At 45.9% G+C, this 15,581-nt stretch overlaps 1 protein-coding gene across 1 annotated transcript; it reads left to right on the top strand.

Moving 5' to 3' along the window:
- The first annotated feature begins 625 nt into the window (after positions 1-625).
- LOC307179045 (cationic amino acid transporter 3-like) lies at positions 626-10,142 on the top strand. The gene is made up of 12 exons (XM_079907795.1): positions 626-1,268; positions 4,622-5,021; positions 5,620-5,778; positions 6,733-6,910; positions 7,120-7,232; positions 7,689-7,911; positions 8,082-8,221; positions 8,324-8,426; positions 8,617-8,816; positions 9,014-9,180; positions 9,456-9,564; positions 9,733-10,142. Exons 1-12 carry the CDS (start codon positions 1,185-1,187, stop codon positions 9,849-9,851), a joined length of 1,995 nt encoding a protein of 664 aa, XP_079763921.1. The 5' UTR covers positions 626-1,184; the 3' UTR covers positions 9,852-10,142.
- Positions 10,143-15,581: the final 5,439 nt, after the last annotated feature.

Raw genomic sequence — 15,581 nt, 5'->3', positions numbered from 1 at the left:
ACCGAGCTGATCTCCTTGGGCTATGCGGCTGCTTCCCACTAGCTATCGATTTTAAAATGAAGGGAATTCTAACACATGCTACAACATGGATGAACCTTATGGACGTTCTGCTAAGTGAAATAAGCATGACAGGAAAGGACAAATATTGTTTGATTCCACTTAAATGAAGTACCTAGAGTCATCAGATTCAGAGACAGAAAGTAGAATGGTGATGGCCAGGAACCGGTGGAGGAGAAAGAGGAAATTGTAGTTTAATGGGTACAGAGTTTCAGTGTTTTTTTTTTTTTTTATTTATTATCAGAGTTTCAGTTTTGCAAGATGAAAAACTTTGGTTGCACAAAATGTGAATGTACTTAACACTACTGAACCGCACGCTTAGAAACGGTTAAAATGGTAAATAAATTTTCTGTTGTGTGTATTTTACCACACACAGACTCCAAATCTCAGAACCGTCCCCTGAGGGTAACCACTCACGCTCAACTGGCTGATAGTATCACTGCAGGCTTGCCCCGCCCATCCCCGAGCGTCCCCACCCATCCCCACCCAGGGATTGGGTTGTCTTTTATTGTGGCAGCGTTCCCAGATTTGGTTTTTAGAGATGTATCAGCTCCAGCCCTACACAGCTTAAACTCAACCTCCCTGACTCTGATCCAGGGCTCCAGTTTCTGCTCCAAGAATTTGGTAAGTCTTGGGCAACCCCTCTTCTGCAGGAGACTGGGCGCTGAGTTCAGATCCTCCTACAGAGACCTCTGCAATCCAAGTGTGCAGCTGGGTCAGCCTGGCTCCAGCCTGAGGGTGGCAAGACCCGTTTTCCAGATGAAAGCAGAAGGAGCTGGGAGCTGTGTGTGTGGTTGTGTAAGAAGAGGCGGGGGAGGGGGAGGTTGCATCAGTGTCTGGAGGCTCTAAGACTTTTTTTTTTTTTTTTGCGGTACGCGGGCCTCTCACTGTTGTGGCCTCTCCCGTTGCGGGAGCACAGGGTCCGGACGCGCAGGCTCAGCGGCCATGGCTCACTGGCTCAGCCGCTCCGCGGCATGTGGGGTCTTCCCGGACCGGGGCACGAACCCGCGTCCCCTGCATCGGCAGGCGGACTCTCAACAACTGCGCCACCAGGGAAGCCCCAAGAGTCACTTTTTTGATTGGTGTTCAAACAATATTAAAGCTTACCCTTGTATGGGGTTTATGACATGTGGACCACTGATTTCAGTCTCGTGTATACTGTTGACCCTCCGGATCTGTGGATTCCTCCTCTGGGGGTACAAGTGGAGACGGTAAGAAACTTGAGCATTGCGGATATTGGCGCCGAGGAGGAGGACTGTATGGTGATTTACATTAAATCGCTTTTGGGTTCGTTAACACCCAGCAACTCTGTGAAGCTGGCTCTACTATTTATCATTGGCTGAACTTTTGTTTCTTTTTTTTTTTCTTTTTTTAAAAAAATTAATTAATTTTATTTTTGGCTGCGCTGGGTCTTCGTTGTTGTGCGTGGGCTTTCTCTAGTTGCAGCGAGCGGAGTCTACTCTGTTGTGGTGCGCGGGCTTCTTATTGCTGTGGCTTCTCTTGTTGCAGAGCACGGGCTCTGGGCGCGTGGGCTTCGGTAGTTGTGGCACTCGGGCTCAGCAGTTGTGGCTCGCGGGCTCCAGAGCACAGGCTCAGTAGTTGTGGCGCACGGGGCGTAGTTGCTCTGTGGCATGTGGGATCTTCCTGGACCAGGGCTCGAACCCGTGTCTCCTGCATTGGCAGGCAGATTCCTAACCACCGTGCCACCAGGGAAGTCCTTGGCTGAACTTTAAAAAAAATGGTGGTAAAATACACAGAACATAAAATTTGCCACCTTAACCAGTTTTAAGTGTACAGTTCAGTGATGTTAAGTATATTTACATTGTTGCACAGCCAATCTCCGCAGCTCTTATCATCTTGTAAAACTGAAACTGTGTCATTTCACAATGACTCCCCATTTCCCCCTCACCCCAGACCCTAGAAAACCACAATTCTACTTTCTGTCTCTAATCAAATGAGTTTGACGACTCTAGGTACTTCACAAAAGTGGAATCATACATATTTTGTCTTTTTGTGACTGGCCTATGTCACTTAGCATAATGTCCTCAAGGTTCTATCATGTTGTAGCATGCATCGGAATTTCCTGTCGTTTTTTTTTTTTTTTTTTTTGGCTGTGCCACGCGGCATGCGGGATGTTAATTCCCAGACCAGGGATCGAAATGTGCTCCCTGCAGTGATATCATGGAGTCCTAACAACTGGACCACCAGAGAATTCCCTTTCCTGTCTTTTTGAAGCTGAATGACATTCCACTGTGTGTATAGACCACGATGTATTTATCCATTCCTTTGTGGGTAGACATTTGGGTTGCTTCCATCTTTCAGATCATATGGTAAATCCCTTGTTTAGTTTTCGGAGGAACCACCATACTTTATCTACAGCAGCTACTCCATTTTACTTTCCTACTAACAGTGCCCAAGGGTTCGTCAGCAGCATTTGAAAAAGAAGAAAACAGAGGTCCAGAGCAGTAAATGACTTGTTCAAAGGCACAGGGGTGTTGGTAGAGCCAAGATTCTAATCGTAGTTTCTTGGCTTTTTGAATGCTTGCTCTTAACCAAAATGCAAAACTTGGAGTATCAGGTACCGAAGCGCCCTGATGATAACTTTTGTTCACTGGGTCAGCCTAGCCCTATACCCTTGTAGAGTGGAGACATTTCATGCCCCAAAGGAGCAGGAAACAGAGTTCCATCATTTCTGATTCAGAATGAAGATTAGTCCTCCCTCCCTCCAGGCAGTTGGGAGCCACTCTGGTTTGATGTTTTCCCTGGGCTGGGCTACAGTCTGTCCCTCCCTGCAAATTCCATCTCATTCTGCCCCAACTCAGAGTTCCAGTTCAATTTCACTCTGCAAGCAATGAAAGAGGAAGCTTCAGGTTTCAGGATCCTTGGTGTAGAAATGCGTGGAGTGTGGGCTTGTTGTGGAATCCAAGTTCATGTGCCTGATGGCACAGTGAGGCCAGACAAATGGAAACGTTGGTGTTTGGAGCAGGGAAAGGTTTATTAATTGCGAGGGTGCCATGCCACCCTCTTGAGAAGGTGGGAGAAATAGGTTGATCTCAAATCCACCTTGCTGGCTGGCCGGGTTGCAAGGTTTCTAAAGAAAAGAAGAGGAAAGGGGAGGTGATCTTTGTGATTTTAGTTTCTGGATAAGATCTCAGTTGCAGACTTCCTGACGGCATTTTTGTGACTCAGTGGGTCATTGGTGATAGTGATTGATCTACGTGTTCCTGCAAAGCAAACTAGTACGTCAAGGTCCTGTGATCCCTTAACTTCTTTCTAGAAGAGAGCAAAAACAATGGTTGAGGCATTTTGTTATTTACTTAGAGCCTACGTGACAAGTTAAGAATTTCAAGCAGGTTGGTCCCTGCTGTTTTTTCCTTTAAGGCCACTGGTACTGCTTTCCCTTTGTTTCTGCATACCCTCACTTCCCTGACTAGTAAGCGCTTGAGTCTGCTCTTCGGAACTTGGGAAGACCTGGGAGACAGAATCCTTTCTTTACAAACCAATGAGGGGACACGAAGAAACTTTTGTATGAGGAGGGTCCTGCAGGGTCCTGCCTGAGTTCAATCCCCCTTTTCTTTGGTACTCCTCAATCCTGAGGGGAACAGCGTTGAGACAAGAAAGGGAATAAAGTTTTGGATGGAGAGGTGAATCATAAACTCAGCAGGGGAACTCGGTTTTACAGGGACTTGGTTTCATCGCGCTGGTCACCGAGCCCCTTAAACTGTCACTTCACTCACATCAAGGAAGGGAGGGGATAAAGATGATAATAATAAATTTCCTTGTTTTATAGAAGAAAGGAGGACAAAGTGGTATATAGTTCATGCAAAATCAAACAAGCTACACATCACAGAGCTAGATTTGAACCAGCAGAGCTGGTTGATTTCTTTTCTTTTTTTTTTTCTTTTCTTTTCTTTTTTATTTTATTTATTTATTTTTCTTTCTTTAAAATTAATTTATTAAAAAAATTTTTGGCTGCGTTGGGTCTAAGTTACTGTGTGCAGCCTTTCTCTAGTTGCAGTGAGTGGGGGCTACTCTTCGTTGTGGTGCGTGGGCTTCTCATTGCTGTGGCTTCTCTTGCTGCAGAGCACAGGCTCTAGGCGCGTGGGCTTCAGTAGTTGAGGCTCACCGGCTCTAGAGCACAGGCTCAGTAGTTGTAGCCCATGGGCTTAGTTGCTCTGTGGCATGTGGGATCTTCCCGGATCAGGGCTCGAACCGATGTCCCCTGCATTGGCAGGTGGATTCTTAACCACTGCGCCAACAGGGAAGTCCAGTCTGCTGGGTCTTAATTGCCTTCAACTCAAAACAGTCCACATCCCCAAATGGCACATTCTGGGGATACATAATCTGCTCCCCCTCACTTCTCTTTGAGCAACTCTTCCAGTAACTTTGAAATACATTAAAAGTCTTCTTTATGTTTGAAGAAACCAAAGCTCAGAGACAGAGAACTTGCCAATGTGTACTTGACCATCTGCTCCCCATAACTCCATTGTTCTGTGGAATTGAACTCCCAGGGCCAGGGCTGGATGGACATTCTTGATGGCTTTGTGTCTTGCTTTCTCAGCAGATTGTAGCCTCCTCAACTATGTCTAAGATGCTGTGTCAGGATGTTTACCAATTTGGTCAGAAGCTGATCCGCAGGCGGCCTCTGGAGCCCAGGGAAGAGTCTGAGAGCCGCATGGCTCGTTGTCTGAACACCTTAGACCTGGTGGCCCTGGGCGTGGGCAGCACCTTGGGAGCTGGTGTGTACATCTTGGCTGGTGAAGTGGCCAAGGACAAAGCTGGGCCAGCGATTGTCATCTGCTTCCTGGTGGCCGCCCTGTCTTCTGTGTTGTCTGGGCTCTGCTATGCAGAGTTTGGGGCCCGGGTACCATGCTCCGGTTCTGCGTATCTCTACAGCTATGTCACAGTGGGACAACTGTGTGCCTTCATTACCGGCTGGAACCTCATACTGTCCTATGTCATCGGTGAGATGATGGGAGTGGGAGGAAGGTGTGGGGCTTAATTAAGATCAGGAAATTAGGAGGTGGGATTTAGGTCTTGACTCATTCGTGAGAAATTTGTGATCCACCTTGTGGGGTGAAGTGGGTAATAGTGTCAGGAAACCCCCACAACTTCATTCTACTCTGCTCTATCCTATTTTCCTTAAATTACGGGGCCTAGAACAAAGAAGGAAAGCAAAGTGTAGGGAGTGGGTGAGAGGGAGGCATGTCCCACAGGCTCATCCCCTCACCATGTGGAAGTCTCTCCTCAGTTGTTGCCTTCATGGGAGTCTCCTTTGCTACTTGATTTAAAATTTCAAACCTCATCTCCCAGACTTTTCACTCCCACTTAACCTGTTTTCTTTTTCTTTTTTTTTCTTTTTTGCATAACATTGATCTCCTAACATTAAACAGTTGACCTATTTAGTGGGTCATCTGGGTCTACTGTCCCCAGCCCATGAAAAGCAACTCTTAGAGATTAGGTATTTTGTGTGCGTCCCCCCACCTCTCCCAAATGCACCCCATGACGCGTGGTAGGGGTTCAGTTAATGTGTGTTAATAAATATTCCTTCTGCTGCTGCAGGCACTGCCAGCGTGGCCCGGGCCTGGAGCTCCGCTTTTGACAGCCTGACTGGGAACCACATCTCTCAGGTGTTACGGGGAGCTTTCTCTCTGCACGTGCCCTACTCCCTGGCCAAGTACCCAGACTTTTTTGCGCTGGGCTTGGTACTGCTGCTTACGGGTGAGACGGGGTTCAGTGATAGGATGGGAAGAGTGGGGTGTGGGGGGAGAGCTGGGGTGGGAAAGGCTTGGGATGGAAGAATGGTGGGGGGATTATGACTGGGAAGAGGGGTCTGTGGTATGAGAGACAGGAAGGCAAGACGTAGACCATTGTTTCCCACTGTTGGCACCACTGACAATTGGGGCTGGATCATCCTTTGGTGTGTGGGGCTGTCCTGTGGAGTCTTTTTTTTTTGGCCGCGCTGCGTGGCATTGCGGGATCTTAGTTCCCCAACCAGGAGTCAGACTTGTGCCCCCTGCAGTGGAAGCGTAGAGTCCTAACCACTGGACCTCCAGGGAAGTCCCAGGTTTTTTTTGGTGGTTGTTTTTTCTTTTTTTAAATCATTGTCGGATGTTGAGTAACATCCCTGGCCTTTATATACTAAATACCAGGGTCACCCACCCTCCAAACTGTGTCAATCACAGTGTCTCCAGACATTGCTAAAAGTCCCCTGGGGGCCAAAATCACCCCAGGGGAGAATCATTTATTTAGACCAGTGAGTTTCTTCCTTTGTACTGAGATCAAAGATTTTTTTTTTTAATTGACAAGAAATTCGTATAGCATAAAATTAATCATTTTGTTATTTCCCCAGCTTTACTGACATATAATTGATACACATTGTATAAGTTCAAGGTGTACAGTGTGATGATTTGATAAAACTGTCTACTGTGCGATGACTGTCACAATAAGAAATTAACCATCTGAAGGTGTACGATTACGTGGCACTTAGTACGTTCACAATGTTGTGTCACCATCACCTCCCTCTAGTTCCAAACATTTCCATCACCCCAAAGGAAATCCCATCCCCGCTGAGCACCCGCTGCCCAATACCCCAGCCCCTGGCAACCACGAGTCTGCCTTCTGTGTCTATGAATTTGGTTATCTTGCATGTTTCCTATTCCACCTTTCCCACAGGAGTGCTGGCTCTGGGAGCTCGCGAGTCAGCCCTGGTTAACAAAGTGTTCACAGCCTTGAACCTTTCGGTTCTCAGCTTCATGGTCATCTCTGGCTTCGTCAAGGGAGATCTGCACAACTGGCAACTCACAGAACAGGACTACAAATTGAACACATCTGGATCCAATGACACCTCTGGGTTAGGAGGGTGTCCTTGACCATAGTAATGCTGGTGGGGGCACGTGTGCAGAGCTGGGAATACGGTGGGGACTAAAGAGATCTGGGCTGAAGGATCCAGGCGATGGGGTCCTCCTGGAGCCCAGAACTTGCGGTATTAACCAAAAAGTCCAGTACAGATGGCTGAACACAGCTCCCCCACATTCTTTCTTGCTCCTTCTCTCACCATAGATTGGGCCCTCTGGGTTCTGGAGGGTTTGTGCCTTTTGGCTTCGACGGGATTTTCCAAGGAGCAGCTACCTGTTTCTATGCATTTGTTGGTTTTGATGCCATTGCCACTACAGGTAACGTGGTCATTGTGTGTCCCATCAGGGGTTTGGGCACAGATAAGGCTGCCCTTGGGCATAGGGGTTTCTTTTGGAGGTTCAAGAGGAAAGTGAATTTTAAAAAAATTAATTAATTAATTAATTAATGGCTGCGTTGGGTCTTCGTTGCTGAGCGCAGGCTTTCTCTAGCTGCGGTGAGCCGGGGCTACTCTTCTTTGCGGTGCGCGGGCTTCTCATTGCGGTGGCTTCTCTTACTGGGAGTACAGGCTCTAGGCGTGTGGGCTCAGTAGTTGTGGCTCGCGGGCTTAGTTGCTCCGTGGCATGTGGGATCTTCCCGGACCAGGGCTTGAACCCGTGTTCCCTGCACTGGCAGGTGGATTCTTAACCACTGCGTCACCAGGGAAGTCCGGAAAGGGGATTTTGTATTTCATCACAGTGTGTTTTCCTGGCCCAATGCTTCCTCCCATCCTGCAGGGGAAGAAGCCCGAAATCCTCAGCGATCCATCCCCTTGGGCATTGTGATCTCGCTCCTCATCTGCTTTTTGGCATATGCTGGTGTCTCGGCGGCACTCACCCTCATGGTGCCCTACTACCAGATTCATCCTGACAGCCCCTTGCCACACGCTTTCCTCCATGTCGGCTGGGCCCCTGCCAGATATGTCGTGGCTGTTGGCACCCTCTGTGCTCTTACATCCAGGTCAGTGTCAGAGCTTTCTCCCCATCTACTGTCAGATGCTCAGGTATGCCAGCCCTTGGGATTGAGAGACAAGAGGGAAAGACACCTTACCCCACGTGGACTAGGGAGCAGACACCCCAGTCTGTCCTGCTTATCCACGTCCTCACACATGTTCCCATTTTCTCTTCTAGCCTCCTGGGTGCCATGTTCCCTATGCCTCGTGTCATCTACTCAATGGCAGATGACGGGCTCCTGTTCCGGGGACTTGCCCAGATCCATGCCCGTACACGCACCCCCATCATGGCCACCTTGGCTTCTGGAACTCTTGCAGGTAAATAAACAGTGCCCATTCCTTCTTTGATCAGTTTTCTTAACTTGGATATTTCTACTGGATTTTCACTCCCTCTCCACCTTGTTTGTGCCCTCGTTCTAGGGGTCATGGCATTACTTTTCGAGCTCAGCGATCTCGTGGACCTCATGTCAATCGGAACCCTGCTGGCTTATTCCCTGGTGTCTTTTTCTGTTCTTGTCCTCAGGTGAGACTACGCTACACCTTGGCTGGGGGTCTTTGACTCGTGGGGGTTGAAGGGGAGATCATCGTCGTTTGCCTTCATGCTGCCTTCTAAACGTCCCGCTAGGCTTAAGTTGGGCGAGAGGTGGATTAGACCGCTTGACGCTGGGTGAGCAGGGGCTGCTGTTCATATTGACTTAATACCTCTAATTCAGGTACCAACCAGACCAGAATTTAAGCGAGATTGAGAAAACAGAGAAAGAAACTGAGATGAAGCCTGTAGTTGAAGAAAGCCCTTTGGAATCTGTACCTGAAGCAGGAACCTCAAAGATTCTCAAGAGTCTGTGTGACCCTCTCCACACCATCCCCACCCTGAAATCTGGCCAGATTATCTATGGAAGTGCCTCACTCCTTGGTGAGCAGGGGGATTGCTCTTTGGTGGTCTTCTGAAATGGACAGGATAGGACGGGAGTGTGTATATTGGCAGTTGAGGCATCTTGGAGATAGGATGGCCCTTCGTGAGGTGGGCAGTTCTGGGGAGGGGCGTGACCCAAGGTCTTGAGCTATTTGACTTCCTGTTGAACCTGTTCTCCTCCACCCTGACCCTTGCAGTTCTCCTGCTGACGACCCTGAGCCTGATACTGGCCCAGTGGCCCAGCCACGTCTTCTCTGGAGACCCCGTGTATACAACAGCAGCTGTGCTGCTGTTACTGCTCACCACTGGGCTCATTGTCATCATTTGGAGGCAGCCCCAGAGCCCCACTCCCCTTCACTTCAAGGTAGGTGACCTTACGTGCCCACCTGTCCACCTGAGTGAGTGAAGTCTGTCTGCATGCTTTGAGACCTAAACATCCTTTGCCGGACCAGGGAAGAAGGGGAGTTATTAAAACTAAGGGACCTTCCCTGATGCACACTCAGTGCTTTCCATGCCCAACTGCAGTAGGCACTGAACACACAGCCTGAGTAGGACTGAAGTCTTCTCGGCCGTGTGGGGTAGAGGCCTGCCTTTCAGACGTCTGTGGTGTGTCCAGGGAATAACTGACTTTGCCCGCAGGTCCCTGCGTTGCCTGTTCTCCCACTCATGAGCATCTTTGTGAATGTTTACTTGATGATGCAGATGACCTCTGGGACTTGGGCCCAGTTTGCTGTCTGGATGGTGATTGGTAAGTGGCTTTCTGGGATTAAAAGACCTCTTGAGTGGCTGAGCCCAATCCTCTTTCTACTACCTCTCCCCGCAGACTGTGTCAGACACCATAAGGGCAGGCCTGTTGGGCATTTGTAAGCGGGGAGAGCACCTACTTTTCCTTCTCATTGTCTTATTTCTCTACTAGGATTTGTCATATACTTTGGATATGGCATCCGACACAGCTTGGAGAAGAAGAATCAACAGCCACCAGCCTCCAACTCCCAGACTTTTGACAAAAACATCCCTGGTGCTGAATCACCTTAACCACAGCAATAGACGCTGTGTGGAATCCCACCGTGCACTGGAGGTATCTTCTGGTTCAAGGGGCACTTTGAGGCTCTATGGAGTGTGAAGGTGGGATGAATTTACAGCCCTATATTTAATGCCAGTGGACAAAATGACTTCTATGTTGTATAATTTTTAAGTAACCATTTCAAAGCATTATATATATATATATATATATATACACACACACACACACATTCAGAAAAGTGCATGCTTCATACCTGTGCAGCAAGATGAATTTTCACAAAGAAAGTACAAGGTAACCAGAAGCCAGAGAAAAAATAAAATATTAACCTGCATGTAAGAAGTGCCTTCTTGTGCCTTTTTCCAGCAAAAACACATAGATTTGCCACATGGGAAGAAAACATAGGTAACTATATATTGTGTCAAGAGTTGCACTGTATTTATTTACTTTTTTTGTGGTATGATTCTCCATTTTATTAATCTTCTTTAATGATATTCAATAACTCTTTTTTTTTTTTTTTTTTGCGGTACATGGGCCTTTCGCTGTTGTGGCCTCTCCCGTTGCGGAGCACAGGCTCTGGACGCGCAGGCCCAGCAGCCATGGCTCACGGGCCCAGCCGCTCTGCGGCATATGGGATCTTCCCGGACCGGGGCACGAACCCGTGTCCCCTGCTTCGGCAGGCGGACTCTCAACCACTGCGCCACCAGGGAAGCCCCAATAACTCTTTGTTATTATTTCCAAAGAGCTGAGTGGAAATTATTCCTAAATATTTTAAAATTTTGATGCTGTTGTATTATTATTTCTTTGGTTGCACCACACAGCTTGCGGGATCTCAGTTCCCAGAACAGGGATGGAACCTGGGTCACAGGTTCCCGAAATCCTAACCATTAGGCCACCAGGGAACTCCCAATGCTGTTATAATTTTTTCTCTCCTTTTTGTTACTGGTGAAATGAAAAACAATTTTGTGTGTTTATTTAAAACTTTCTTTAAAAAACTAAATATATACAATTTTTAATTTACAGTCATACCTCAGTAAAGCTGGAATACAAATAGGGACATTGGATGACTTTATCACATTCATCATTCATTTTTAAGATAACATCATACAGTGATTCTTAAACTTATTGGATTTTTGATACCTCCATATTTCCACTGGGATATTTTAATACACATCTGCTGTCTTCACACATTCATTTTTTAAAAAATGAGATATAGTTGATTTACAATATTAGTTTCAGGTGTACCACACAGTGATGTAATATTTTATAGATTATATTCCATTTAAAGTAATTACATATAATGGCTTTATTTTCCTGTGCTGTACAATATATCCTGTAGCTTATTTTATACATAGTAGTTTGTATCTCTTAATCCCTCCCCCCTATTTGCCCTAACCCTTCTCTCTCCCCACTGGTAACCACTAGTTTGTTCTCTTTATCTGTGAATGTGTTTCTCTTTTGTACACATTCATTTATTTTTTAGATTCCACACGTGATGCTATGCAGTATTTGTTTGTCTCTGACTTATTTCACGAAGTATAATAATCTCCAGGTCCATCCTGTTGCAAATGGAGAACTTCATTCTTTTTTTTATGGCTGAGTAGTATTCTATTGTATTTATACACCACACCTTTTTTATCCATTCATCTGTTGACAGACACTTGGGTTGCTTCTGTATCTTTTCTATTGTAAATAGACATGCGAACATTAATGCTGTGAACATTGGGGTGAATGTATCTTTTTGAGTTAGTGTTTTTTGCTTTTTTCAGATATATAACCAGGAGTGGAATTGCTGGGTCATGTGGTAGTTCTCTTTTTACTGTTTGGGAAACCTCCATGCTGTTTTCCATAGCGGCTGCACCAACTTCAGTAGACATTCGCTTCCCATCTTCGGTGCCTCATCTCTTCTGTTTACCTGCAGGCTTGAAGCACAACTGTACTCTCTTTGTCTTCCATGTCCACAAAGGTCCTGCCTGTGGGCCAGTCTGGTTAATTCCAGCTAAGACTTCTGTCAAAGTATTTAAATACTCTTAATTTTTTCCATTATTTGAAATTTCACAGTTGGCTAGGTCACTCATTACATAATAATTAAAAAAAAAATTTATTTGGCTGCATCGGGTTTTAGTTGTGGCATGTGGGATCTTTTGTTGTGGTGGGTGGGCTCTTTGTTGCAGCGCGAGGGCTCTCTAGTTGTGGTGCATGGGGTCCAGAGTGTGCGGGCTCAGTAGTTGCGGCATGCAGGCTCTCTAGTTGTGGCGCAAGGGCTCTGGAGTGCACAGGCTCAGTAGTTGCAGCACGCAGGCTAAGTCGCCTTGTGGCATGTGGGATCTTAGTTCCCTGACCAGGGGTTTGATCCCCAAGGCCCCTGATTGGAAGGTGGATTCTTAACCACTGGACCACCAGGAAATTCCCTACACAATAATTTAAAGAATATGAATTCTGTCTAGCAAAAGACGGCCTGTTCCTCCAGGATAACCACGTATAACCTAGATGTGGAAGTTTTCAATGCATTTGTGCATGAGTTTTGCTTCATATGGATACTGGAATAATCCCCACACCCTGCCAAAAGAAAAACGAGAAACAAAACAACACAGCAAGTCAACAATGTGATTTTCGCTAAGGAGCTCCTGAGAATAAGAGGAGGTTCTTTGGGGAAGGTGATATGTGTCTATGGAAAATTTTCTTTTAAGTGATTAAAAAAATTTTTTTTTTTTTTTCTTGGGCCGTGCTGCAGGGCTTGTGGGATCATGGTTTCCCGACTAGGGATTGAACCTGGGCCCCTGGCAGTGAAAGTGCAGAGTCCTAACCACTGGACTGCCAGGGAATTCCAATTTTTTTTTTTTTTTTTTTTTTTTTAGGTAAGAAGTGGATTTATTTAGAGGGAAACACACTTCCCAGACAGACTGTGGGTCATCTTGGAAGGTGAGAGAGGCGGCAGGGGTACGGGGCTGTCGGTTTTTACAGGGGTGGGTAATTTCATAGGCTGAGTGGGAGGAGTATTCCAGCTATTTTGGGGAAGGGGTGGGGATTTCCAGGAATTGGGCCACTGCCCACTTTTTGATCCTTATCAGTGTTGGAGCTGTCACGGTGCCTGTGGTTACATCATTTAGCTTGCTGATGTGTTACAGTGAGGGTATACTGTATACTGAGGTTCAAGGTCTAGTGGAAGTTGACTTGTCTACTATCTTGGAGCGATTTGGTTCTAGTCAGTTTATGTCATGTCCTCAGGCTATGTCATTCTTTCAAAGGTTATGCCCTGCCCCTTTCCCTATTTCATTCCCCTCTCAGATTTTACTCCCTATTCTTATGGGAAGCAGAGGGGTGATGGTCATCTGTAACTGCTTCAAGGCTGAGTAGGGACAATGACCCTTCCTGTCAGTAAAAATCTCTGGATGCCTGATCTAGGGGCCCAGGGGCAGGACAGCTCCTTGTTTTAAGTCAGTATGGGCTGGAATCCTCACATAGCCATACATCTTGATGTGGAACTGCTGTAACTGCTTCCATAGCCTTTCTATGATCTCCTTGATGATGAAGCACTTTTTCTAACAGCATTAGAGCACAAAACTATCTATCTATAAATGACGAGAGATTTTAGATGCTATCCCTTCCCAGGCAGTCTCCCAACCAGGTGTTAGAGTGCCCAAAAAGTTGTCTCAAAGAAATGGCACAGAATGTGTCCCCAGTGGTGTTGACGATGAGAGGGAGTTGGTCTAGCTTATCACTGTCCCTTCGTGGCTTGCCAGCTGAAACCGTGGAACTCAGATTTGGGACTTGAACCCACACACCGGGAATTGAACCCAGCCAAAACCCAGACTGGGACTTGAACCCAAGGTCTTTATATATTTATTTTTTTTGCGGTACGCGAGCCTCTCACTGTTGTGGCCTCTCCCGTTGCGGAGCACAGGCTCCGGACGCGCAGGCTCAGCGGCTATGGCTCACGGGACCAGCCGCTCCGCAGCATGTGGGATCTTCCCAGACCGGGGCATGAACCCGCGTCCCCTGCATCGGCAGGCGGACTCTCAACCACTGCGCCACCAGGGGAGCCCCCAAGGTCTGTAAATTGAGATCACACACCTGGTCTCAGGACTTAATGAAGTTCAGGTTCTTGATGTCTCATCACAGAAAGAATTCAGTGAGAGACAAAGTGATAGGTAAGAAGTGGATTTATTTAGAGAGAAACACACTCCACAGACAGAGTGTGGGCCGTCTCAGAAGGCGAGAGAGGCCCTGAAAAATTTTAATTAATGCTGTAAAATAGTATATTCTTTTAAGTGGGAATGTTGAGTCAAAGACATGCACTTTAAAATGTTGCCAAATTTCAGAAGAAACAAATACGACATCCACACAAGTAATTAAAGTATTTCTGGTATCACATTAAACAAGGAAAAAGAAACAGACACAGTTACTTTATTCAGTTCAGGATATCCAAAATGTTATCATTTAAACGTATCATGTAAAACTCACTAATGAGATATTTGACCTTTTTTACTTCTGAACAGTCTTCAAATCTCAGTGTGTGTTTTACACTTACTTTACCACCTGGCCACACTTGAAGTGCTCAAGGTTGTATGTGGCTGTTGGTTACCAAACTGGAGAATGCTGACCTAGAATCTTTGCCCAAGCTTACCTATTGGTTTAGTGCAGCAGTCAGGTAAACTCTGGTCCATAGCTCAAATCTTTTGACTGTGGCCCTGATTCTGTTTGGTTTAGAGGCTGAGTGGTTTCTATTCTTAAAAGGTTGTAAAAAAAAAAAAATAATAAAAATAAAGAGGAACATGTGGTCCAGAGCATACGTGGCCTGCAAAACCTAAAATATTTATTGTTTGGCCCTCAACAGCAAAACTCTGGCGAACCCTGGTCTGGTGTAACCGAATACACAGGTTTATTCTATTTATTTGCAATGTCAATGCGTTCAAGTTGCTTTGCTTTTGTGACGTTTCACTTTAGCCACACATACCTAGAAGAGACTGGAAGCATCTCTAGTGACCTTTGACTTCTCTTTGCATAGCTTTTTCCCCCCTTGGTCAATCTAGCTAAAGCTTTGCTCATTTTGTTCATCTTCTCAAAGAACCAACTTCTGGTTCTGCTGATTCTTCGTATCATTAAAAAAATTCTCTATTTCACTTTACTCTAATCCCTATTATTTTCTCCCTTGTGTTGCTTTTGGTTTTGTTTGTTCTTTTTTTTTAGCTTCTTACCATGTAGAGTTAGTTTATTATTTGAGGTCTTTCTTCTTTTTCAATGTAGGCATTTCCTGCCATAAACTGTCTTCTGAGCGTGCCTTTCACTGCATCCTGTAAGTTGTGGTTTGTTTGGATTTTCACGCCTATATGTATTTTCTAATTTCCCTTATGATTTCTTCTTTCACCCATCTGTTGCTTAAGAGTGTGTGGTTTAATTTCCATATAGTATTCTTGTTTTCCTTCTGTTGATTTCTAGTTTCATTACATTGTGGTCAGGTTTCAATCTGTGCTTTTAATCTTTTCAATTTGTTGAGATTATTTTGTGGCCTAACATAGGGTCTATCCTGGAGAATGTTCTATATGTGTTCTGTTGTTGGTGGAATGGTCTGTATATGTCTGGCATCCCTCTCCCCAAATATGTTCCATGTTCCCTCATTCCCTCCCTGCCGAGAATCCAAATCCTTAACCTAACCCTAACACTAAGGTATACGTAATCCAAGGACAGAGTAACTTGAATTGAAATGTAACCCCAACCCTGAGATAAACCAAACATAAGGCCTA

This window comes from Stenella coeruleoalba (genome assembly GCF_951394435.1).
Source record: "Stenella coeruleoalba genome assembly, chromosome: 20".
Classification (NCBI taxonomy): Eukaryota; Metazoa; Chordata; class Mammalia; order Artiodactyla; family Delphinidae; genus Stenella; species Stenella coeruleoalba.
This window is presented reverse-complemented; position numbering and strand designations above follow the sequence as displayed.

Coding starts and splice junctions, on each gene's coding strand:
- LOC307179045 (XM_079907795.1), top strand. CDS start 1,185: ATGTGGACCACTGATTTCAGTCTCGTGTATACTGTTGACCCTCCGGAT. Junction 5,022..5,619: donor CATACTGTCCTATGTCATCG/GTGAGATGATGG, acceptor CTGCTGCTGCAG/GCACTGCCAGCGTGGCCCGG. Junction 8,427..8,616: donor TTTTCTGTTCTTGTCCTCAG/GTGAGACTACGC, acceptor CCTCTAATTCAG/GTACCAACCAGACCAGAATT.